Below are 26,517 nucleotides of genomic sequence, written 5' to 3' on the forward strand. Positions count from 1 at the left end.
GCGAATCAGCATATTAGAATGATTTCGGAAGGATCATGTATTACTGAATACTGGGGTAATGATGCTGAAAATTCAGCTTTGCCATCACAGAAATAAATTACATTTTAAATTATGTTAAATTAATACTATTATTAATAAATATTAATACTAATACGATTGTTTTATACGTGTATATATATGTGTTAAGTAAGACATTCTGTCTTAAAGTGGCCATTGTGAGATTGTAATAATCCTGACCTCCTGTGCCCTTCTCATACTAACCTGAAAAGCAGACATGACATAAGTCTAGCCTAGAGAATCATAGGACATGATGTACTGTTGCTTCCTGAAGGGTGTGATGTTTAATCTTTCACTTCCCTATTTTACCATATAAATATTGGAGTCTTTCTTTAATAAAGTGCCTTTGAGTGAATTACACTTTTTCTGTGTGTGGTCATCTCAATGGTCCAGGATCCTGACTCCATCGCTCAACTAAAAATGAATCTCGGCAGTTAATCAAGTTAGATATTAAATTCTAATTGAGATATTTAAGTTCTAATACAATAGCTAACATAAACTGTAATAATATTAGTAAATGCAGCCCAGTGAGCATGAGACTATCTAAAACTATTGTATAATAATTGTAGTATATATTTACATATCTAGCCTGTTGTTCTATTCAAGTATATTTGCTGCATGCTGTGCTATAGCTGCGCTCACACACTCACACACATACACACTTGAGCAGGGGATCACCAGACTGAATAACAGTAAAAACTGCTGCAGTCATCAATCCATTGCTGTCGTGGGGCATGCTGGGCAATGGAGTGTGCCGCATATGTGTGGGGAATTGACCACATCCCTCTTCTGTTTCTGTGTGCTATTGAAAGGCTTCTTTTCTTCAGCACTTCAGTCTTAAATATCCAGATGCCTGACAGCCAATCTCACCCTGACCTGTGGACCGTCTCATATTTTAGAGAAAGAAAATGGAAAAAGATGTATCTCAGATAAAACCTCAAACTTTTTTATTACATTTATTAGATATGACACAAGAGTTCTATACTTCAAATCTCTTATGTGTCTCTCATTTTGGGGCTCAGCATATTGGTTTGTAATAAAAGGCTTGACTAGAGTTCAGCTCCTGTTGCTATAAAAAAGAAAAATAGTAACCTACACAGAGGCAGGAGTTTGACAACTAAATCTTTTATAGATCAAATTACTCAGCATGACTGAATATGTTCAGAATATAACCCTATAATCCAACTCTATAATATTTGATAAACTAATTTCTAAGGCCTCTAATTTAACAATATTTGCTGAAAAAACAAACAAACAAAAAAAACAACTGTTGTACACAATCTACTACATGCATCCTATCATTTGATTGACAGTTAATTTGTTTATTTAGTTATTACCTTTTAGTATAATTCTAAAAATGTCCACCTTTAGGTTGTGGTATATTAAAGCAGTAAGCCCCAAGAAGCCATGGTTTACTGTGAATTTATAACAGCTAAGGGACGTTGTTAGCTTAGCACTTAGCTATTGTAAATTTACTGTAAACCGTGGCTTCACTGGGCTTATTGCTTTTATAAAACGTTTATTCCATATACGCAGTAAGGATTCACAAAATAAAACAAAGCAAACAAAGTGTAATGATATTAATAAAAACATTATTCATTATTTAACCATTGTCAATCAGAATGAGGGACCGTAACTATCCGTTTTATAAGTAAGAATAACTGTTATATTACTACTAATATTTTACATTTACTGGACTAAAGCAGCACAGGTTTATTTATTTAATGTTTATTGTTTATATCTCAATCATCATTATACTGAATTGCGTTATGTGTTTTTTCTCACACAATAAAATCTACAGAGCTTTGATCATAGAACTAAGTATTTAAATATCATCTCCTTTTTGTTTTGAAACCCTGTATTACTGGGAGATATGAAAACTGATATTTATGTGCATTTTTTGTAAGTAGTTTGCTATAATGCTATAAAAATCTCACTGATGAAAAGAGTTTCGTCTTATATTTAGGCCATATAAATATTAGCAAATGCACCACATTCAATGTTTTTGCTCAGTTTGGGCTTCTGAATAAAATATTTAGAGATATTTTTTCCTCCTCGAGTATGAGCTCTGTATTTTCTTGCTTGATGTTACACCATAAAAGCCTGATGTATCAAATATGATTAAAAACACACATACAAACTTTGTTTATATTTTGTGTGAATGTTAAAATGTTCCATTACTTTTACCAATACATTTACAACATTTATTAAGAATCCTGCTAACACCTACTAAATTAATAAATGTACAAAAAGGCGTAAAAGTGTTCATTGTTAGTTCATAATACCTAATGCATTAGCGATGTTAAGAAATTGAAACTTGTAGCATCACACTATGCACTATGGTCAAAATGTACTGTTCAACATGAGTCATGATTAGCTCATTCTGTCACATATAATAAAAAGGTTTAGATAATAGGGAGGTTGCCAAAATGCCATCTGACTAGTCATGCGATCTTATTAAGTTGGCCTTACAGGATTAGTTCACTCCTAAATTAAAATTTCCTGATAATTTACTTACCCCCATGTCATCCAAGATCCAAGAACAAAAGGAAATTAAGATTTTTGAGGAAAACATTCCAGGATTTTTCTCCATATAGTGGACTTCAGTGGGGATCAATGGGTTAAAGGTCAAATTACAGCTCTACACAATCCCAACAGAGGTATAATGGTCTTAGTCATTTTCTAAAAAAAAAAAAAAAAAAAAATAAGGAATATACTTTAAAACCACAAATGCTCAACTTGCACTAGCTCTGCAATGTTGGAAAGGTCATGTGTGGTTAGTTCTTCATCAGAAAGATAGAATAGGGGGAAAAAACATTTTCCCCTCCTTCAAAATCGTCCAACATTGTTGTTTTACCTACTGTCTGACTTTCTTTGCACGCTTACTTTGTAAACACTGTGTTGGTACGTCGGCCTACTGTCACGAATCCTGTCCACTATATGGAAAAAAATACTGAAATGTTTTACTCACAAACCTTAATTTCTTTTCGACTGTGAACTAATCCTTTAAAAAGGTGATCAGGTGTAAAATAAAACTGCTTTTACTGCACCTGTAAATAATATTTACATTCACATAAGACTTCGCCATCATGCTGAGATAGTAGCCATCATGTTGCTCACTTTGTTTCTTTTATCAGACTCCTTTTTTTCCAGGAGGGTATCACTTAAAGTGGCTAATGTGTACAGAATGGGTGTAGTGAGTGACAGGGCTGAAAGTCTGTGCCATCACAGGGCCCCAGAGGGCCGGTGTTAAGTAGGTCTGCTGAAGGAGATGGAGCTGTCTCAGTGCCTGAGTGCAATTTCCAAATTTCCTGCCAATGACAGTGATCAGTCAGAGCTCTGGGAAATCGGATTGAATAATTTAGCTTAATTATGAATCTGTGTGCATTATTCAATGACCTTTTTTTTTAAACTCTCTTGGCCCGTTGTGATTTTTGGGAGGGTAATTATGAATATGCAACAAAGAGGCCTGTTTCTAATTAGATAATACAGCATGTGATTGTTTTGCATACAGGAAGAAAATGAATTTTGTCTCACCCCATCTTGTCCTAAAGGCGTCCACAGGTGTTTATTTTGGTAGGGTTTTTTTGTAGCAGTGAATGGGTGCCATCAGAATGAGAGTCCAAACAGTTGATAAAAACATCACAATAATTTACAAGTAATCCACACGACTGCATTTTTGTAATACACAAACCATCAAGATGTTTTTAACTTCACTGTAAAAAATAAAAAACACTATTTGAGTCAGCTTAATTTGTTGAGTCAGCTTAAAATAATTTGTTACCCTGCTGCTTTAAAATGTTAAGTTCAGTCAACTAAAATAAGTTTATTCAACTTGAAATGTTAAGTTGTACTAAGTAACAACTTAGATATTTGTGTTTGCTAAACTTAACAGACGGGTAAGTAACCCAGCTGCCTAAACATTTTAAGTTGAATCAACTCAAATATCTAAGTTGTCACTTAGTATAATTTAACATTTCAAGCTGAATAAACTTGTTTTGAGTTGACTGAACTTAAAATTTTAAGGCAGCCAGGTTACAAATTATTTTAAGTTGACTCAACAAATTGTTTTTTACAGTGTTGGAGCTGTTGCTTCCAGCTAAAACATGAGTCCTGTATGCATAATTTTGCTTTCTCCAGTGAAAAAGTTGTGTCATCTGAAATGTACACAAAACAATCATTGTTTACAAGCAAAATAAATCAAAAACAAATATGCCAGTGGAGTTTGATGTGAAAGTACAGGAGGAAGCATTATTACAGACATTGATTAAATTAGTTAAATTACTCTGACGGCACCCATTAACTACAGAGGATCCATTGGTGAGCAAGTGATGTAATGCTAAATTACTCCAAATTATTCATTTAATGAGTAAAACTATAGAATTAAACTTTTTTCTTTTCCTTTCTTTTCTTTCTTTCTTTCTTTCTTTCTTTCTTTCTTTTTTTAATTCTGAGAAAAACGTTGTATTTTCCTGTTAATTGTTTCTGTTACTATGTGGTTTCTAAGGTGTGATTGCTTTAGGTAGTCATTGATCATCCATTCTGTGGTGTCACTCTGAGTCATGGGTTGTTGTTTGGTGGAATATGTTGAGGTGTGACCTGTGTCAAAATTGCCCACTTATAATTTGTTGATACATCAGAGCTTTCAGACTGTTGGTGGGCGCTTTTAACAATTACAAAGAGGATGTGGGCACACACTGATGTTGGGGGACACAGTAGAAATGTGAGTCTGTTTTGACACTGAGAGACTTCAGACCAACATTCATGTCGTGCTTTAAATTTTACATGAACTATTGCGTCTGTGGATCCTAATGAACAAGATGGATTCTGTGGGCAATCAAATGACTTCCATCAAGATTTCATCAGTGCTTGGTCTCTGAGCTCATGAGAGGAAATTACTGCAGAATATTATATCCCCACCTCAAATTACTACTTTAACTCATCATCAGTAACACAAGAAAACTCAGTTAGCCTGAAGAAAAAGATCAATTTCTAAAAGAACTTCTTCTTTAACTTTACTTTTAAATAGTACTGCTAATGGGTAGTCACAGTGTAGATGACGCCATAAAATCATTCATATACTGTACCACGGACTTGGTGTGCTACTTTACGGTGCTTACAGAATACACAAGTCCAACAACACATGCTTTTACTATGGTACTATGTTTAAAAAGCCATGGGCGTCATTACCATTGGCGGTTGTGCACTAATATATATAAATAAAAAACAGTCTGTGCAACAGTTGAGGTCAAAACTTTACATACACCTTGAAGAATCTGCAAAATGTTAATTATTTTACCAAAATAAGAGGGATCATACCAAATGCATGTTTAAACTACTTGCTGTTCTTCAGAAAAATCCTTCAGGTCCTAAAAATTTATTTGAATCCTTTCCAACAATGACTGTATGATTTTGAGATTGAGATTTTCACACTGAGGACAACTGAGGGACTCATACATAACTAATACAGAAGGTTCAAATGTTCACTGATGCTTCAGAAGGAAAAATGATGCATTAAGCTGGGGAATGAAAACTTTTGAATGAGGATGTGTACATTTTTCTTATTTTATCTAAATATCATTTTTGTTTTCGTTTCATACTAACCTTCAGAAGCTACAGAAGATAGTTACATGTTTCCCACAAGACTAAATAAGTTAAATTTACCCTGATCTTTAAATTCAAAAAGTTTTTAGCCCCGACTCTTAATGTATGGTTTTTCCTTCTGAAGCATCAGTGAGTGTTTGAACCTTCTGTAATAGTTGCATGTGAGTCCCTCAGTTGTCCTCAGTGTGGAAAGATGGATCTCAAAATCATAAAAGTCATTGCTGGAAAGGGTTCAAATACACAAAAATGCAAAAAAAACAAAACAAAGAATTTGTGGGACCTGAAGGATTTTTCAGAAGAAAAGCAAGCAGTTTAACTGGATTATTTTTATAAATTCAACTATTATTTTTTCTTGTGGACTATATGTAAACATCTTTTATGTGAAATATCTTATTTAGGTCAGTACTAAATAAAAAATAACATGCATTTTGCATGATCCCTCTTATTTTGATAAAAGAATTAACATTTTGCAGATTCTACAAGGTGTATGTAAACTTTTGACCTCAACTGTATTATATAGAAATCATCCTGTTGCAATAAATAAATAAAAGTTTGTAATGCAGAATGAGTAAACAGACTAAAAATGTAATAAAAAAGTATTGCTTTATGTTAATTCTCTGGAGCATGTTGTTCAGAGAAGCAGTTAATATGGCTGCCCTGAAAATTACCTGTTTTTGGAACTAAAGGTCGAGTTTATTCATTTTCTTTTCCATAAATATACCCGGGTATGTCATATAACCTGCTTTCTGAAATACTCCCCAGGTTATCATATAAGATTTGTGCTAAAACAGAATAAGATAGTGAAGAGAGAATACATTTATTAACATCACACTGCCCCTTGGTGGCTGCATGGCTTAAGTTATGTGGCCATTAATGCAAAGAAATAGATGCATAGTAAGATCCTCCTTTCTCTGTATAGTGGTGCGTGATAGCTACTGTACTTTTATGACAACTGTGCTGTTCTTAAAACGGCCAGTTTATTAGCCTCTAAAATGGATGTGACATTTGTCTTCTGGTCTACTGTATAAAAGTACAGCTCAGTTGAAATGGCTGCCAGCCAGGCCTCAGTGCCAGTTTGTCAGTTTGTTTCATCATCGCTGGCAAAGGCAATTCCACTTACACCCTGCAGTTTGACTGTTAGACGGCTGCACAAGCAAGGCAGAGTTTGATGATTGAACACACACAGTCTCTGCCAACACCATGAAGTGTGTGAATTTAGTCAAACACTTACCACATGCTTGCCAAACTAATAATAAATAAAAAAATAAATTAAATAAAATAAGGCTCTGAGATTAAACATTTGACTCAAATTAATTACATTATTGTACTAGTCAGGTATAGCATGTTTACACATTCAGGCCACGTTTGTATAGTCAGTGCTTTACGGATACAATAATGGTAATCAGTTTCTTTGCTAAGAGCAAATTCAGCTGATTTGAATGCTTAAGTGGCCCACTGAGATTGAAAGATAGTCATATTGTAAACAGCAGTCACAACACATTATGTAACATCTTATGTATTTTGTAGACAATTAATGACAACAACAATAGGAACATTTACTTACATGGTCTGTGCAGTTCTCTGAGTTACAGTACATTTAGTCATCTGCTTTACTCTCATCACGTTGGCATTGTAACAAAAATCTTTCACATACGGCCTTTCTAACACAAAACATGTCTTTACAAAAGTTAAATCAATGTATTGTTTGCTGTGAACGAGTGAACCGGATGATTTTCACACCACTGAAAAAACTCTAGGCTACCACATCGAGTTCTCAACAGTCTTGTGAATAAATGTTCTGTATGTGTTTCATGGCCTTATTTCAGTGACCACACATAAACTTTGTTTCCTCAAAGTTACAAACATGTACATTTATGTTGCTTACATATTATTGTAGCCCAGTTTGTGCTGATTACAGAGTAATCAGACTTTAGCCATTAATATGTTTTTAAGATACTCAAAAAAGCACAAATGTCAGGGAATGTCAAAACTTCTCCAGGGCCCCAAAACCACCTCATCACTAATAATTTATATATTTATTATGTAATAGCTTGTTTATATATTTATGATAATATAACTTAGTTGAACCAAATCTCTACCAAAAACACTAAATGAAGCCACTAAAAGCATATTTTATGAGAATAAAAATGGATTTTAAAAATAAAATATATTTGGGTTGTTCCATTTTTGTTGAAAAGACAGTGGAGGAAGCAACCGAGAGAATCCTAGCAGGGAAATACAGCTTTAAACAAAGGCTTAAAGGAGACATTTTATAAAATTGGACTGTTTCTATGTTTAATTGCTATAATCAGGTCCCCGGTTTATCTACCAACCCAGAAAACGTGAGAAAGGACAACCTAGTAACGTTGTTTTAGTAAGCCTTTCTCTGCAAGCTTGTGAAAAACTAGTAGCTCAGATATCGCTCTCCGCCATTATGTAGAAAGGAGATCTTATTATAATATTATAATAGCTAATTTGCCCCTTAATTTGCACGTTTCCACCCACAGCGCCGCCATTTCGTTTTCGCAAGCCACAATGGTGTACCAGTTTTAAAGCCATGGTGAAAGTTTGAGCAAAGCATGCTAACTGTTCTGTCGTTGGCTGCACAGATGAGCACAAAACACTATTTAGAGTCCCAGCCTCAGAGGAGACAAGAGAGCAGTGGATTTATTGATTTATTTACTATATATTACGCTGCTGCTGCCACATTGATCTAATATAAACATGAGATTTCTTTCCCACCTGTTTACCTTCACAGACATATCCGACTATTTTTGTAACTCATTTGTTTTTTAACATAAGCTTGTGTGTATTTGACAGTTTAAGCACAATAAGACTTAAAAGAGAACAGCGTGTTTCTGCTTTCACTCAAAATGGGCATTTTTAAATTGATGTAATGATCTGTGACATATATTTTGACCTGAAACTTCACAGACACATTCTGGGGACACCTGAGACTTATATTACATATTGTGAAAGGGGCATAATAGGTCTCCTTTAAACCCTTAGGGTGGTTTAGATGTATTTTAAAGCAGGGTTGGGGTCAAGAAAATACATTAGCTGGTTTTGAACTCAGGTCATCCTCATTAGCAAACAGTAAAATTATGCATTACTACTGTTCCTTGGTTTCTGGCCAAGATAGTAGTCTCCGATGTCAAACTCTCAAGCCTCATTGACAGTGGCACAACTTTTATAGACACATAAAAAAAAGCAGTTTGAGAGCAAATGTGCAGGTGTGTAATGTACGTATTGATCTGAGGGCAGAGGAGGAATCGCTCACCGGTCAGCACACTGTGACCCTGCAGTCACATGCAGTACCTCACTCATTCAAAGCATCTATTGATCCTTCTGTGAACAGATCTCTCAGAGCGCCTCTACTTCCTGCTCACTCAAGTGTTGTGAACGGCAGTTTGATTAATGTGATGGGGAATGTACAGTACTCTGAAATTTCCCCCATTCTGTCGTTCATTGTGGCTGATGAGAAATCATTTCTGAGCACAGATTTTACCGTTTACAGTTAAACGTCTTTCAGTTCCTATAATGCTGAACGCTGTGCTGTAGATGGCTGTCAAGGGCAGAGATGAGGCATACATCAGACCCACAATTTATGTGTCAGCACTTTCCCCCCAAGCTTTTTTTCAACCACAGACAGTCAAAATTTTTAGATATATTGTTCAGTGCTGCAAAAAAAAAAAAAAAAAAAAAAAGAAAACAAAAAAAAAATCTGCCCCTTCTTTCTTTATTATTAATATTTTTGTTCTGCAGTATTCTGTGCATCACATTACATTTCTACTTAAAAAGTTGGAGACCACATTGGAAATCATCAGTTAAGAAAAAAGGAGACAAAATTCTAAGACATTCTGATTTTAAATTACTATGTTGATATCATTTGAAATTAACAAAGATGTATTCAAAGTAGTTCAAACTTCATTTGTGGTTTAAGTTGTTATGCTTCTGTTTATGCGGTACGAATGACGTACATGCCATGTTTGATATTCACATCAGGTCTTTTTTGCTTTTTCCCTTTATCCTAAAGTAAAGACATGAAAATAAAATGTCTTCTTTCAGCAATCTCCCATGGTGCACCAACAAAACTCACAGCTGGGGATCAACATCCAGAGGCAAACAGATTGCTTAACCGAAGCCATTATCTAGAGTCACTGGCTCCTCTAGAATTTGAATGCAGTTCATTGTATTATTCAGATGAATGACTCAGTGGTTGAACGAACATTAGGATTGGCTTTAAGGGTGGGTGAATAGGAAAATAACATCCTGTGTTGATATCGCTGCATCTCCTGAATGAAGGGATGGATTTCAGTGGTATATAAAGACAAGTGAATTTGAATGCAAATGAGTTATTAGATGTACTGCCTGTGGAGATTTGCATCGAGAAGCTTGTTTAACTGAAGTTTTGTTTTCATGTTTTTGTACTTAAATGTTTGAATGTTTGATTACCATACTAAATGTCTCAGCACTGATCTAATGACATTACAGTGGCTTTCCTCAGAGAGTGATAGATTATGATGGGCACTGAGAGTAACACACTGCAGAGGTGTTGAATGGGGATTCCCTTTCGGCGAGCCGATGTAACTGAAGCGATCATATATGGAGCTGTCATTTGACACTGCTAACATGCCTACACCAACACTTTTCTCACTTGTATCATGTGCTCCAGTCTGGAGATGAGTGTGCGCATGTAGAGACCTAGACAAATACTGCGAAAGGCTTTAAAGGGACAGTTCACCCAAAATTCTGTCATCGTTTACTCACGTTGTTCCAAACCTCTGTGATTTTCTTTCATCTGTGGAACGTAAAAGTATTATTACTATGCAATAAAAGTGAACAGTGACCATGGGCTTCCAAAAATGACAAAACGCACCATAATACTTTCATATCTGACTTGATGTGTCATATGTCAGTACCTTTATGTGAGGAACACAGATATATTTAAGTCATTATACATAAATAATCTCATCTGCTTTAGATCTCATTCTTGTTTGAATACAGTACAGTACATTCTAATATATCAAATTTGAATATGCATGAGATTTCTGAACTATGTAAACTTGAATTTGATCTTTTTCTCACACAAAGGTGTCAAATACTAATGTAGCATCATATTCACTCTTTTTTTTATTGCTGACGCCAGATCATGCATCTCTGCACAGGGATACTCAGGTTTCTGCAGAGCAGAACGTGAGCTGAATTTAAACATTATGTGGTTGATTTCCGGTAAATACAACACTTCATTTAGTCAAAATATTGACATTTCCCATGGCACTGGTGTTTATCTTTGTCAACGTAATGAAATCTTAGGGATCACTTACAAGAGTGACTCCATTCAGGACGTGTTTACTGTGGTTTGGCACACCACTGTTTAATAGTTCATTTATTTGTTGCATTTTGTGCACAGAATGTTATTTATAATGATTACAGCATCATCTGCATCTAAATATTTTATTGAGTTTGATTATCATACAGTGTTGTGACGTTTTTCAATATTTCAGTTTGTATTCAATACAAATGCTTATTTATTCATTTGAAAAGCTTATAAATATTCAATGTTGCTTCTCCTGCTCATTTATTTGTAAAGAATGATGCCACACTTTTATATTAAACCAAATACCTTTCTCAGTTTATCAGATCTGCATGGCAAGTGTGGTAGTTTGGTAGATACTATGCTATGCTTCTTCATGTCTCAGGAGAATGTAATAGTTCCTGATCCACTGCAGATAGAGCAGGTCAGGTGACATGGGCAGATTCTCCACTGAGCACACAGTGACATCTAGTGCTCTCTTTTGGAAACTGTATTATATTGTACTGCAAAGTAGAGGTGTGTGATAATGACAAAAAAATGATATCTCCATAGTATCTGGAATTTTGTTGATAACAATAATTTAATGATATTTTGCAGAGCATGTTATTGTGCTGGTACATTGCCAGGTTTAGGACTGCTGTGGACTCACAAAGCTTTTGATATTTTTCATATTCTGTGTGGTGGTTACTTTTCAGAAGTAACATGAATTAACTTTTCAGTAAGTTTAAATTGATTTTTACATTTTATGGGCATTTTTACTTTTATACGGTCATTTTTTTCTAACTTAAGCATAATCTTTTGTGTTAAATTCTTAAATTTAATCAATAGATTCAAAGTAAGACACTATTGGGCTGTTGTACCAATTAAAATGAAATCAGTATCAACAAAATTCGTGTTTGCAGTGCAGAGGTGGCACAGAATCTGCATCTGAAGTAGCGTTTAGATGCATTTACACATACTGTTTAATACAGGACATGAATGCCTTTAACCTGCAGTAATAATTGTATAAATAATGTTTTGATGTTTTAAAAAAGTTGAATATTGATATTCACACATTCAGTGTTACAGTTGTTCTTTCTGTTGAGTCTTGTTATTTTTTCAGGGTATGTAATTAGGCTCTGCCATGTTGATTATTACTCATTAGTGTATTTGTTTGTTTGTGGTTGCACTCACTGTATTCAGACTGCCCTTGGCTTCACACAGCACACTCATCCACTCTCACTTTAGTGCTTGAGCCAATAAGGGCTGACAGTTAAGGTCACATGACCCAAGTCTCTTTGCCTCTGCTCTTTCAGACCCATTTATACACACCATGGACAGCTACTCCATGAGAAAGAAAAAGCCCTATAGCAAGAGAAAGAGGCTTAGATAACGAATGAATATGTGCATATGAGCAACAGTATGCGTTTTTTGCTGTAAAAAAAAAAACCCTTTTTTTGCATCATCTCAGTTTGAGACTGTTTTATTGCTAGATGATGTAGGATTTTCAAGTAGGGCTGTTACTAACAATTATTTTGGTAATCGAGTAATCGGTCGATTATTCAACTGATTACTGACTAACCATTTAATTAATGACTAAACATTTAATTTAAATGTCCACTCAATCTTTAATATTCGACCAATACTTTATGACAGAAATGCTATGCTACAGCCACTGCAATTTCTAGAAAATGTGGACATCAAAGCGTGTAAACTCAGAGTGAAGGTTTAAACATTTATTTTGAAATCGTGATGAACATTTAGCAAAGATATTGATGTATACTCCTGGGTTTGCCTAGGTTTATAAATTATTTACCTTACAAATCCGATGAAATGGCACACGTTGCGTTCCCAGACGAAGGTTATAATAAACCCAAACTCACAACAATATGCAGAGATGGAGTTTGAGACGCTTCACACATGTAATGGCTTTTTCCCATTGACAGAATGATAACAGTTTGTGTAGCAGCATTTACTGTGAACGGAGCCGCTCTGACACACACGTACATAATAAAAGCTCATATATTAAACCTGCATCACATATATTTATTTAATCGAATCGTACCATTTGTGAATTCACAATAGTGTTATGCTTTATTATGATTTTAAATGGGTTTAATATATCATGCAGCCTTGAAGGAATGTGTAGAATTTGGAATAGAGTAAAGATGCAAATTCCACTTCATTTTTTTTTCATTTTCTTTTGCAGTAATTTTAAAGATTAAGCTGATCTGTAACACTATGTGCACTTTTTGTTGTATTCACAGGGACCAGTGACCCATATGTGAAGTTTAAGATCGCAGGGAAAGAGGTTTTCCGCAGCAAAACAATCCACAAAAACCTGAACCCAGTATGGGATGAGAAAGTCAGTCTGTTGGTGGAGAGTTTGAGAGAGCCGCTCTATGTGAAGGTAAATGATTAAACATAAAATTCAGAGTGCTTTTTTCCTGTCATTAAATTGACATTTTATTGGCTGCTTAGTCATTGTGATTATTTAGGTTTTAATTCAGTGCAGCTAATGAAATTGTCAATTTACTGTATGCTGGCTTTACAGTCACACACTGTAAAAAACAATTTGTTGAGTCAACTTAAAATAATTTGTAACCTGGCTGCCTTAAAATTTTAAGTTTATTCAACTCAAAAAAAGTTTATTCAACTTTAAATGTTAAATTATACTAAGTGACAACTTAGATATTTGAGTTGAATCAACTTAAAATTTTAAGGCAGCTGGGTTACTTACCCATCTGTTAAGTTTAGCAAACACAAATATCTAAGTTGTTACTTAGTACAACTTAACATTTCAAGTTGACTAAACTTATTTGAGTTGACTGAACTTAAAATTTTAAGGCAGCAGGGTAACAAATTATTTTAAGCTGACTCAACAAATTGTGTTTTTTATTTTTTACAGTGCAGTAACTCCTGCTTCTGTTCTTTATTGTGTGCCTTACTGCTGGGTGTTTTTATTTGCAGGTCTTTGACTATGACTTTGGGCTGCAGGATGACTTTATGGGCTCTGCATATCTCTATTTAGAGTCCCTGGAACACCAAAGGTCCTCTGATGTTTTGTGACACACACATATATATGTGCAAACACATAAATGCTGTTGTGAGAAATGTGGAGCACAATGCTTGATCGTGGCAGGATTTTGGTTGTTCATACTGCAGGTTCTCTCTCCCTTTTAGGACTTTGGATGTGACCCTTAACCTCAAAGATCCCCACTATCCCAATCATGACCTGGGTTCACTGGAACTGGCAGTCACACTTATTCCAAAAGAGGGAGACTTCAGGGAAGCAGTGAGTTCTTGGTTTTATTATGTTTCTGTGTTTTTCGAGCTGATGTGTTTGAGCTGAGAAAATAAACTGGAGGTGTGTTGTGTGACGTTGCTGGATCGGATATGCCTGAAGATTCTGATTGTTTTACACTTTCCCTAAAAATATTAGGGAATTTTTACAATTGTGGTTTCTAATTCTGGAAACGTCATAAAAATGTATAAAAACTTGATGAACTGTACATTTCTTTAGCAAATATAATTATGTGCCTCAGCTCTACAGTATCAAGAACATTTACACTTACCCAACACTTACAGAGCCTATCATGGTAAAGTCATAGAAATGTTTTGGTCAAGGCGTGAGCGCTCTGTTTCCATTTTTTAGTATTATTATTATTTTTTTTATATTTTAAAAGTGAAAACTAAAAACAGAAAATCTAGTGCTTTCTTTGATTCACACTAAAAGTTTCAAGTTGGGGTCCTTATTTTTGTTTTTTAAGGAATTATGTTTTTTTTTTCTCCAGCAAGAGCACATTCAATTCTACGGAGCCCCTAAAGGAACATGATCTTGCAAATATATCTGTGTTCCCTTGCAAAACTTTTGCATTCTCTTGCACAGATATTTGCTTTCCCACACAAAACTTTTGCATTCACCCACAAAGATATTTGTGTTCTCTCACAAACCCGGTAGAGTTTACAGTTTGTAAGTTGGTGGTTAATACAGCTCCGTACGTTCACAATGGAGTATTATTTTGAACTTGGACTTAAGTATAAAGAAACACAGTCAGTGCTTATAGTTCAAGGCATGGTTTCGGGACATTCTAAAACGCTTCACACGGGGCGTCAGTGTTAACGGTTCACGGAGGGCATGTCTGAAGCTTTGCGCTGATTGGCCAGCGTCTGCGCTGAACGGGATTGGCTAGCATCTGCACTAGTATATTTGCATAAGGCGATCTGATTGGCTGACGCCTGCATTGGCGCTTGAAAAGTTAAACATTTTTTAACTTCTGTCTCGAGCAACACCAGTGACGTGACGCATCGGACCCATAATTCAGTTCGGCAACACTTGATGTCACTCCATTCAAAGTAAATGAGAAGCGCTAACGCTGACGCCCCATGTGAATGGGGCATTAATGTACTAAATCAGTGACATTGGAGGCCCAAATTCAGTATTTATAAATATTAATACTAATAACAATTGTAATATTAATAACCTTATTAATAACATTACTATTAATAAAGCAGATAGCCATGAACGCAACACACTAATGCATGTTAAGCCCCCCCCCCCCCATAGAAAACTGTTATAGAAATCACTTAAGGTAGGCTAATGGACGAAGATGGTAATATATATATATATATATAAAAACAAATCTGGTAGTTTACGAATATAGTATATTACACACAGGAAAGCAGACAAAACCAGAATATGAATAGAGTGTTCGACTTTTCCCATGTTTCCCCCCCGACAGAAAACTAAATTAAACAGGAAGTGTCTTTCTGAACTCAACTGGTTTTGTTAGAGAACGCAAAGGTTTTGCAAAGGAAAACAAAGTTTCTCGAGGGAATACAACAGTTTTGCAAGAGAATGCAAAAAAAAAATTAAAATATTTTTCCTCCCACCCCAATTTTTTTTCACCACCATGTCCCTTTAGGGGCTCCGTAAAATTCTAATAATATTTGACACTATTACTGTTTTTAGTGTATTTTTCATTTAATCAAAATCAGCATTGGTGAGACCCATTTATTATCATATTTTTTTTTCCCAACCCAAACTTTTTAGCAGAGTTTTTATATGGTTTCATATATTGTGTCACCCATCTTACTGCAGTACAGAAGACGTTCTCTGGGTTGGATGAGCCAGGGTCTGACCTGGAAAGGATTTCTTTTGCATACATCAGAGAGAAATCTATTGTCTAGAGAATATGCTCAGCACTGGCAGGCAGAATTTCAATGAGAGGAAAATGAGTCCAGTTATCCATTAGCCAGCTAGTGTCCTAGCAAATGCACCCTCACTTTATTTTAAGCGTCACGCAGTCATACGTCACATTTCTGCATACAGTAATTAATTCTTGGGATGAAAGATTAATTATTGCTCAGCATGTTTAAACAAGGACACGTAAGTTGGGAAATAATGGTGTTTTACATAAAACTAAATCATGAGAAACTTTATAATAGTAACTTCAGCTCTGGGTCAATTTGACATAGTTAATTAATTCAAGCCCACCATCTACTGATATTTAATATGCCTGATTACACTCTAATGGCCAAGTATGGAGTGGAAAGCTAGCATACTACTTGATGCATACAGTACCATATACTACACTGTCTTTATATATATTTTAGGGCTGTCAGTCGATTAAAACATTGAATTTAAAGGATTAGTTCACTTCCATGACATCCAAGATGTTCATATCTTTCTTTCTTCAGTCGAAAAGAATTTAAGGTTTATATCCAGAATTTTATCCATATAGTGGACTTAAGTGGTGGCCAATGGTTTCAAGGTCCAGATTGCAGTTTCAATGCAGCTTCAAAGGGCTCTACATGATCCCTGCCAAGTGATAACAGTCTAAATACAATTAAAATACAAATAAATACATATGCTCTTCTTGCACTAGTTTGCACTAGCCTTAAACAATATTTGCTGTGTGATCCAGTCACTTATAACACATCTATAGATGTGTGAGTGCATCTGTGTGTATTTTGTGTGGGTGAACTAACAAAGCATTGAATGACCACATTTTGTTTTGTTTGTTTGTGTGTGATTTAATAGTTTTATTAGCTTATAATGGCTGCCCCCCAACCATAGCTTCCCCGGGCTGCCTCCTTATGACCCCTTGACTCTTCTGAACAGTATCCAGACAGGATGTCAGGTTCACCTCTAACACCCTGTTAGAGAGGGCAAGGGGTGGCTTTATAACGCTTTGTCTCATTCACAGACCATGCTTATGAGAAGGAGCTGGAAACGATCCAGTAAGGTAATAACAGCATGTCCCACCTGCAATGATCCCTGCCTTCCGCAAATCTCTGCTCAGACTGAGGGGGGCCGTGATCCCCAGCCCTTTTCCTTTTGTTTACCCTTACTTACCTTTTTTTGTTTCAGTTGTAAAATCGGCTTTTGCTGGCTTTATTTTCAATGTGCTGCAATATACAGGGTAAGAAATGCTGCCATCTAGTGTACAGATAAGAAAGTGCACCTTTGGGCTCCAATTCTGCCTTTAAGGCTGATATTAGCAGTGAAAATCAGTTTCAGATACAAATTCAGGGCTGGCAGGGTTTCCTTTGTGTATTGCAGCAACTGACTGAGAAAATAAAGCATACTCTGTTCTCGTCATCTTCATATTGCATCGACTGCACGGTGCATGTGCTACAGTGTTCAGTGAGGAGGTTTTGCACTTTATTGTTGTATTCAAACAGGACGTGATTCGAGCAACTACTTGTATAAGCTGGTGATTTTTGATATGTTAAGCTACGTGTACACAAACCTCTGTTCTTACCGTGATTTCTTATGCCTGATTTAATGCCTTATTTATTTCTTGGTATTGTAGTATATTTTTGTGGTGGGTCTGCACACAATATCTTTTTTATTATTTTTTGTTTATTATTATTTAACACATTTGTTGCTGTTTATTTCGGTGCTTTATCCATCCATTTGATAATGTTTGTTTTTGAATGTGATATTTTGGTATAACATATTTGTTATATACTGTATCAGAATTATAAACATTAGATCAAAAACTAAAAGTAACTAAAATAAATTTAAATTGAAGCATTTAAATTACTACCTGGAAATAAATCAAACTAAACTAAAACTGAAATAAACATGAATTAAAACTAAAAAGTAATATTTAAAAATAATTCAAACTATTTTTAGATCATAGTAAAAACTATAATAGTATATAAGTAATATTAAAACAACACCTAAATTCTTAACAGAGCAGGTAGCGTATTAATCTAATATCTTTACTGATTTTTATTTAAGACATTGTTGTAAAAGTTAAGCTGTTCCTCAACCTCATTATTCATCTAGAAGTTGAATTTCTGTTATAGTTTTTTTTATTTATTTATTTGTATAATTTTTACTTGTGTTCTAAATTAAGTGTTTTAATGCCTCATTTTATTTTATTTTATGTTAATTTATTATTTTATTTTATTTTTTTATTTATTTTTTTTTTTTTTTTTTATTGGTATAGTAGTATAGTTTTGTGGTGGGTCTATGCACAATATCTTACTTTTTATTTATTTTTTTATTATTTAACAAATTTGTTAATCTCGATGCTTTATCCATCCATTTGATAATGTTGTTTTTTTGCTTTAATATTTTTGTATAACATATTTGTTATATTTTAGAGTTATCATTAACTAAAACAAAAACTGTGAAATACATTTTTGTTATTTGAAATAAAGCTTAAATAAAATATAAAGATTAGGTCAAAAACTTGGCAACTAACTAAAATAATTTTAGTTTAAAACATTTAAATTATTACCTGGAAATAAATAAAATAAAGTTGAACTAAAACAAGAAATGAGCATAAATTAAAACTAAAAAATAATATTTAAAAAAATAACGAAATAAGAAAAGCACACAAAACAAAATGTGAAATTAAAATGCAACTGAAAATATAAAAATAATTAAAACAATTTTTAAATAATAGTAAAAACTATAATAGTATGGTAATACTAAAACAACACTTGAATATTTGAGAAGTAAATATTTCAAAGTAATCTTAAAAGAGCAGGTAGCGTATTAATATAATATCTCTTGATTTTTGTTTGAGACTTTTTTTTAAATGTTAAGCTGTTCCTCATCAACCTCATCAAGTTAAAATTCTGTTATAGTTTTTTTTATTTATTTGTATGTTTTCTTTTTCCTTGTGTGAATGGATTGTTTTAATGTCTAACTTATTTTACTTTATTTTATTTTATTTTATTTTATTTTACTTTATTTTATTTCTTGTTATTGCAGTATATTTCTGTGTTTTTTTTTTTTTTTTTTTTTTTTTTTTTTTTTTTGGTATATTTGTTGTATATTTTTTATTTAATTTTGTTTTTGTTATTTAAAAAAAAATGTTGCAGTTTATTTTCAAATTATTTTTGTATAACATATTTGTTATATATCATTATTATTATTATTATCATTAACTAAAACAAAAACTATGAAACACATTTTTTTGTTAATTGAAATAAAGCTTAAAAAATTAAATATAAACATTAGATCAAAAACTTTAAAAAGTAACTCAAACAAATTTAAGTTTAAGCACTTAAATTACTACCTGGAAATAAATAAAATTAAACTGAACTAAAACGGAAATAAACATAAAATAAAACAAAAAAAAAAAAAAGTAATGTTTAAAAAAAAAAAGCAAAATATTGAATTAAAATGAAACTCATTGAAATTCATTCAAATAATGAACAGTAAAAACTATAATAGTATATAAGTAATACTAAAATAACACTTAAATATTTGAGTAGTAAATATTTTGAAGAATTCTTAAAAGAGCAGGTAGCCTAATAATCTACTATCTCTATTGATTTTTGTTTGAGACATTGTTTTTTTAAATGTTAAGCTGTTTCTCATCAACCTCACTATTTATGTGTAAACTGAAGTCTGTTATAGTTTATTTATTAATTTATTTTCTTCTTCCTTGTATTATGAATGGATTGTTATGTATGAAAGTGGCATGTTGGTCTGGGATGGGAATAATGTACTACTCTTTTTGTATCTGGTCCATGCATGCATTTGTACAGAAGACCTTTCTGTTGTCTGCTAAGTGAAAGTCCTAGTTTCAGTGGTAATTTGTGGTCTTCAAGTGGAGTCCCAGTTTAAGACATTTCTGACACACAACCCAGTTGCATTGATTTGCGCTACTCAAGAGAACAAAATGCACAGCTCTCGGCTGCATGTTCCCAGCAGAGGTCAAGTAACTCCTGTTTTGTTTTGGCTAATATTGGAGCCCAACTTTCAGAGAGGCCCAGAAACATGAAAGTGGCTCTCCAGCATGTGGATAAGGACGTCCTGCTGAAAGGCTTACCCCACCCAAGCCTTTGAAGCTCCAAAGTGGGCCATGTTGGCTGGGTCTCGGGAATACTGTAACAGCGCTGTGATAACTACTTTCACACCGCTCGCCGTGCACACTTGGGTGTTTCTTCTATTTATATTCCCTATATCTCTTTCATTTCTAAAATACTGTAAACGATGCGCTCTGTAGATGCAAATCGAGCGGGATTTGTAATTGATACATCTCCTAAATTAAGACTTCTGCTGTGATATATGAATATAAAGAAAACTTCACCTTGAAGTGCATGTAAAAACAAAATTAATGCTAACACAGCTGTTAGCCAAAATTATACCTGCATCCAGTTCTACTTTCTGAATCTACTTCATGCTTTTATACTTTCTTCAGGAAATGCAGCCTTTTTAGTTACAGTTAGTCAACAGCAAAACAAAACAAGCTGCTTGTTTTTGGTCAGCATCATGGCCAAAGATCACATTAGAGCTCTGAATGCTCACGTTAACCCTCACACAAAAATAGTAATTTTATAGTGGTTGTGTACAGTCAGAGTATCACACTAATATCTGTAGAGAATGCCATTAGCTGCCTGCTTTTAACATCAAAGCGGTGTGTTTTTTCAGAACAGGTTTGCTCTGAGTTTAATGAAATGCATTAATGAGGACTCCAAATTAAGCATTGAGGTATCTTGTTAAAATAGTTTGTTTGGCAAATGTCTTGCTAAGTTGAAGCTAACAGACCTTGTTTGTAGGCTTTGGAGTCATTGGGCGAATCTCAAAAACTGCCTCAAAATCTGCAATATGTTAATTATTTTGCCAAAATAGTAGGGATCATACAAAATGCATGTTATTTTTTATTTAGTTCTGACCTGAATAAGATATTTCACATAAAAGATATTTACATATAGTCCACTAGAGAAAATAATAGTTGAATTATTAAAAATGATCCCGTTCAAAAGTTTACATACACTTATGTACACTTATGATTCTTAATACTGTGTTGTTACCTGAATGATCCAAAGCTGATTTTTTTCATATGCAACTATTACAGAAGGTTCAAACACTCACTGATGCTCCAGAAGGAAAAACGCAATGCATTAAGAGCCGGGGGTGAAAGGTTTTTGAATTTGAAGATCAGGATAAATTTTACTTTTTTTGTCTTCTAGGTAACATGTAAGTATCTTCTGTAGGCTCTGAAAGGCAGTACTAAATGAAAAAAATATGATATTAGGCAAAATAAGAACAATGTACACATCGTCATTTTGTTCGAAAGTTTACACCCCCTTAATGCATATTTTTCTTTCTGGAGCATCAGTGAGCATTTGAACCTTCTGTAAGAGTTGCACATGAATACCTTAGTTGTCCTCAGTGTGAAAAGATGGATCACAAAATCATACAATCATTGTTGGAAAGAGTTCAAATACACTAAAATGCTGAAAAACCAAAGAAATTGTGGGACCTGAAGGATTTTCCTGAAGAACAGCAGCAGTTTAACTGTTCAGGACAAACAAGGGACTCATAAACAACTATCACTAAACAAACAAACAAACAAAAAAATACAGCTATGGATCATTCAGGTAACAACATCGTATTAAGTTGTAAACTTTTGAATTTAACAGTAAGAAAATCTATATTAGAATAGTATAGAATAGTATATTAGAATGATTTGTGAAGGGTCATGTGACACTGAAGACTGGAGAAACGGCTGCTCAAAATTCAGCTTTGCTATCACATGAATAAAATACATTTTAATATATGTTAAAGTAAAAATAAAGTGTTTTTAATTGTAGTAATATTTTAAAATTTTACTTTTGTTATGGTATTTTTGCTCAAATAAATCCAGCAGAGACATCTTTCAGAAACATTTAAAAATCTTGCCAACCCCCAAATTTTGCACAGTAGTGTTTGTTCACATTTTACTCATGAAAAGATACCATTGACACACTGTTGTCTGTGTTTGTCTCTGTCTTTGCAGTGCTGTGCATTGTCTGTGTGTATGTTGTCCTTACATACCGTGTCCCTAAAATATGTGTCTTCCATGTCGCTGCAACTTATTACTGCACCGTTTTCGCATCACATTGTCTGCCGTTCAGCTTTAAAGTGCACCTATTATGTAATTTTTAAGGTTTCTAATATTGTTTCAAGAGTCTCCTACAGGTTTACATGCATGCAAGGCCAAAAAAACGCTTTCATTTTCTCAGAATGTGCATTTAATATCATCTCATTTTACAGCGATTCTCAAATGATTCGTTCAAAGCACTTCAAAGATTCAGTCTCTCAAAACCCCTCCTTTTCATGAGCCTACTCTACTCTGATTGGTCAGATGGCTCAGTCTGTCAGAAACGATACGCCCATTGTCATACTTCCTAATTTTGAGTGCTGGATAGAAAATAGAAACATCTATTATTTATCATAGTTACAGGTTATGATTCAGTGGAGCCAGCTAGTCTAAATAAACAAGCAAGCGTTTTATAGACTCCCTGAGATTAGAGAAGCAGTTGTCAGTAAAATGACATAACTTTATTTATCGTGCACTTTCAGATTTACTACTTTGCAGATCATTTTCATTCACATACAGCTACATTACATACTACATGAAAGGCAATATTTGAAATGGCATAATAGGTGCACTTTAATTTCACTGACTTTCTCTTCACATTGGATTGTATCTTGCCTCTGATGTGTGTGTGTGTGTGTATGCATGTGTGTTTGTGTCACATTGCAGCATCAGAGTCTGAGGTTATCAGACGTTCACAGGAAGGCTCAGCTGTGGAGAGGCATCGTTAGCATCAGTCTCATCGAGGCCCGTGACCTCCAACCTATGGACGCCAATGGCCTTAGTGACCCTTATGTCAAATTCAGAATGGGACATCAAAAGTACAAAAGTAAGGTATGGTCTACATGTGCTGTATTCAAGTTTCTTGTTGTTCATTTGGGACTATTTCTTTCAAGTAAGGTAAATTCTGATCGACTGTACTTCTTTCCTTCTGGGCAGACAATACCAAAAACACTAAACCCCCAGTGGAGAGAGCAGTTTGACTTTCACCTGTATGATGAACAGGGTGGTTTCATTGACATCACCATCTGGGACAAAGATGCAGGGAAGAAAGATGACTTTATGGGCAGGTTGGTTTCGCACTTGACTTTTATTGTGTGTGCGTATATGGAGTTACTCTCATGCTGTGATCTGATTAGGGGTAGTTTACCCAAAAATGAAAATTCTGTCATTAATTACTCACCCACATGTTGTTTCAAACCCATAAGACCTTTGTCATCTTCAGAACACAAATTAAGATATTTTTGATGAAATCCGAGAGCTTTCTAACCTTGCAGTTGCCTGCATAATGCTGTGATTGACCAGTCAAAATCATAATAATATTAAATAACAGGTTTGCTGTACGGTATGTTGCAGCCAAAGCAATTCATGCTTCAAACTCTCCTCTCATAGACAGCTCCTGTGTGTGTGAGAGAGGGAGAAAGAAAGTTTGAGAATCGCAGCCTCTGACAAAACCCCATTAGGAGTGATTGACAGAAGAGTTAATGGCTGTGCAATGTGGGAATGAGGCGGTGGAGTTTACTTAGTTTCCTGTCTGTCCCCTACACTAGTCCTCCTGTTCATAGAGGTGGCATGTCAGAATCAGTTGGGTGGCATTCTTGTAATTGGCTATTTCCCTCCGTTAAATGCTCATCTATTTGACTCCTCTTCTGACCGTGAGTTGTCCAGCCTGCCCCAGCACTGATGTTCACATTAGTTACTCCATTCAGGATCAATTGAAGCTTTCAGTACCTGCATGATGTTCCTGTAGAGAAGAACACACTGTCACAGTTGGAACATGCAGAGGAATATTTATGAAGGATTTGCTGGGAACAAACTGTATTCTAGTGCAATTATTCAGCTGTTTACCCTCTTGTGGTTTCTTTCTGCCTCATGCGCTTTTTCTCTTTCTTCTTTGTTGTTACTAGTGTTGGGGTTGAAAAAAGTTGAAAAAAGTGATCAGTTACTTCTGACTTTTTGAAGAGTTGAAAAGAACATTGCTTATTTGAGATAATTTAATTTTAATTTAGCCCAATTTCTAGAATCTTTGCAGAGTAAGAGTATTAATTCATTTCTTTCTTTCTTTCTTTCTTTCTTTCTTTCTTTCTTTCAGTCAATCAGTGATCTTATTGACCCCGATCTTTTGAACGTTAATGTACCGTTTACTTTTTCTTTTCTATCCTTTTTTTGTCTTAATTCATAATAGTTTACATTCCGGTTTTGACTTGAAAAGGAGCAGATCATTAACTACAAACCTCTCAGAATCAATACATGATGCAGATCTTTTATCAAGACTGCAAAAAGTCATTTTAAAATATTTAAACAAACTAATTTAATAAATGATAATTAATATTTATGAGGAAAGCTGTGTTTTGACAACCAGCTGCTTCCTCGACCAAAACACCTGTCATGTCCACTACACATTTTGGTGTAATTATCACCATTAAACTTCACATTTACAGAGTGTTTGTGTTTGTTGTGCTGACATTTTTAACACAACCAAGTTTTTTAAAAGTTAGTATACTTGTTTACCAAGTAGGTGTGGGTCAGCGAGGAGCTTAAGATCAAATAAGAGATGTGTGATTTCCAATCAAAGTGTCATTTTGTCAAATTATGCTAAACGTTTAAAAATAACTTAATTGTGTATTTATGATACATGCTAGCAATAAAATCAGCCTCAGCTCAGAGAAGGAGGTGGGCATTTTATAAGAGAAATGTATTGCCTATTAATGTTATTTCCATCACAAAATTGAGATTTTGAGTTGTGGTGGAAATGACATTTGTGTATGACATTTTTTTTTTTTTTTCAAAATTTTAATTGTCCACAGTTAAATGGATAGTTCACCCAAAAAAAAAAAAAAAAATTCTGTCATTAATTACTTACCCTCATGTCGATTTAAACCTGTAAGGCTTTTGTTCATCTTCAAAACGCAAATTAAGATATTTTTGATTAAATCCGAGAGCTTTCTGACCCTCCGTAGACAGCAAGGGTACTACCACGGTCAAGGCCCAGAAAGGTACCAAGAACACTGACAAAAAAAGTCCAGAAGAATTGTTAAATAAGGTTATTTTTGTTTTTTTGCACACAAAAAGTATTCTCGTAGCCTTATAAAATTACAGTTGAACCACTAATGTCACATTGACTATTTTGTTGATGTTCTTGGTACCTTTCTTGACCTTGGACCCTTGCTGTGTATGGAGGGTCAGAAAGGTCTCAGATTAAAATATCCTAATTTGTGTTCCCGAAGATGAAAGAAGGTCTTATGGGTTTGGAGCGACATGAGGGTGAGTAATTAATGACAGAATTTTCATTTTTGGGTGAACTTGTTTTGTCATACACATGAAATCCTGTATAATAGCATGTGTTTGTGTAATGATGATGGTGTTGTGTGTGTGTGTGTCAGGTGCCAGGTGGACCTCTCTGTTCTCTCAAAGGAGTGCACACACAGACTGGATCTGCCTCTGGAGGAGGGTGAGGGTACACTGGTACTGCTGGTCACACTCACAGCCTCTGCTGCTGTCTCCATCGCTGACCTGTCCGTCAACGTATTGGATGACCCCCATGAGAGGAAGGAGATTCTCCATAGATACGTAAGGACAGAGCTCTTATATTCAAAACACTTTTTTGTGTGCCTACAGCCGACAGATACATGACTTTATAAACATGCTAAATAGCATCTTAATGAAAATGCAAAAATATTAGGGAAAATAGCATCAGCTCAGTATAAAACAGTGAGAGTTAGGGATAGAAAATATCATTAGCTCAGTATAAAACAATAGTCAATGGAACCTCCCTTTTTTATTTGTTTTATTTTATTTTATTTTATTTTATTTTATCATAACTCCTAAACCGTCAGTTGCAGGCTCAAGTGTCTTATGTCAGTGGAATCCTTGGTTCATTGCGGGCAAGACGCATGCCAGATTTGATCATGAGCTGAAATTTTTGGGTATTTAGCATTTTTTTTAAAAACATACTTTTGTGAACTAGTCCTGTGTTTTTCACCCGACTGGAACCAAACCAGTGCAGAAAGATTCTGCGGAGACCGAATATCAATAATTATCAAAAAAGGTTGAACTTCTGTCGCACCATCGCAAAGGGACACCAAAAATGTCTAGAACTGCGCAACCATTTGTCCTTTCAACATGAAATCAGTGTGATTGTTAAATGATGAGAAAATGTCAAAAACCTACTTTTGTTAGTTTTAGGATTTTTGCTCAATCTGGAAAAAAACACTGCAGTACAAT

General features: G+C 34.5%; 1 protein-coding gene across 7 annotated transcripts in view; it reads left to right on the forward strand.

Annotated features, from left to right (window-relative positions):
- The window catches only part of mctp1a (multiple C2 domains, transmembrane 1a), a 209,647-nt gene that overhangs the window by 93,311 nt on the left and 89,819 nt on the right, over nucleotides 1–26,517 (forward strand). For 5 of the 7 annotated variants that reach the window (XM_051110079.1, XM_051110081.1, XM_051110083.1 and 2 more), the window contains exons 3-9: nucleotides 13,225–13,367; nucleotides 13,928–14,007; nucleotides 14,141–14,252; nucleotides 17,167–17,205; nucleotides 22,963–23,127; nucleotides 23,233–23,363; nucleotides 25,677–25,863. In XM_051110079.1, the coding sequence (XP_050966036.1) occupies nucleotides 13,225–13,367; nucleotides 13,928–14,007; nucleotides 14,141–14,252; nucleotides 17,167–17,205; nucleotides 22,963–23,127; nucleotides 23,233–23,363; nucleotides 25,677–25,863 (857 nt within the window). The remainder of the gene's footprint in view (nucleotides 1–13,224; nucleotides 13,368–13,927; nucleotides 14,008–14,140; nucleotides 14,253–17,166; nucleotides 17,206–22,962; nucleotides 23,128–23,232; nucleotides 23,364–25,676; nucleotides 25,864–26,517) is intronic. The other 2 variants (XM_051110080.1, XM_051110082.1) reach the window with 1 other exon arrangement.

The sequence above is a fragment of the Labeo rohita genome, chromosome 5 (assembly GCF_022985175.1).
Source record: "Labeo rohita strain BAU-BD-2019 chromosome 5, IGBB_LRoh.1.0, whole genome shotgun sequence".
Lineage (NCBI taxonomy): Eukaryota > Metazoa > Chordata > Actinopteri > Cypriniformes > Cyprinidae > Labeo > Labeo rohita.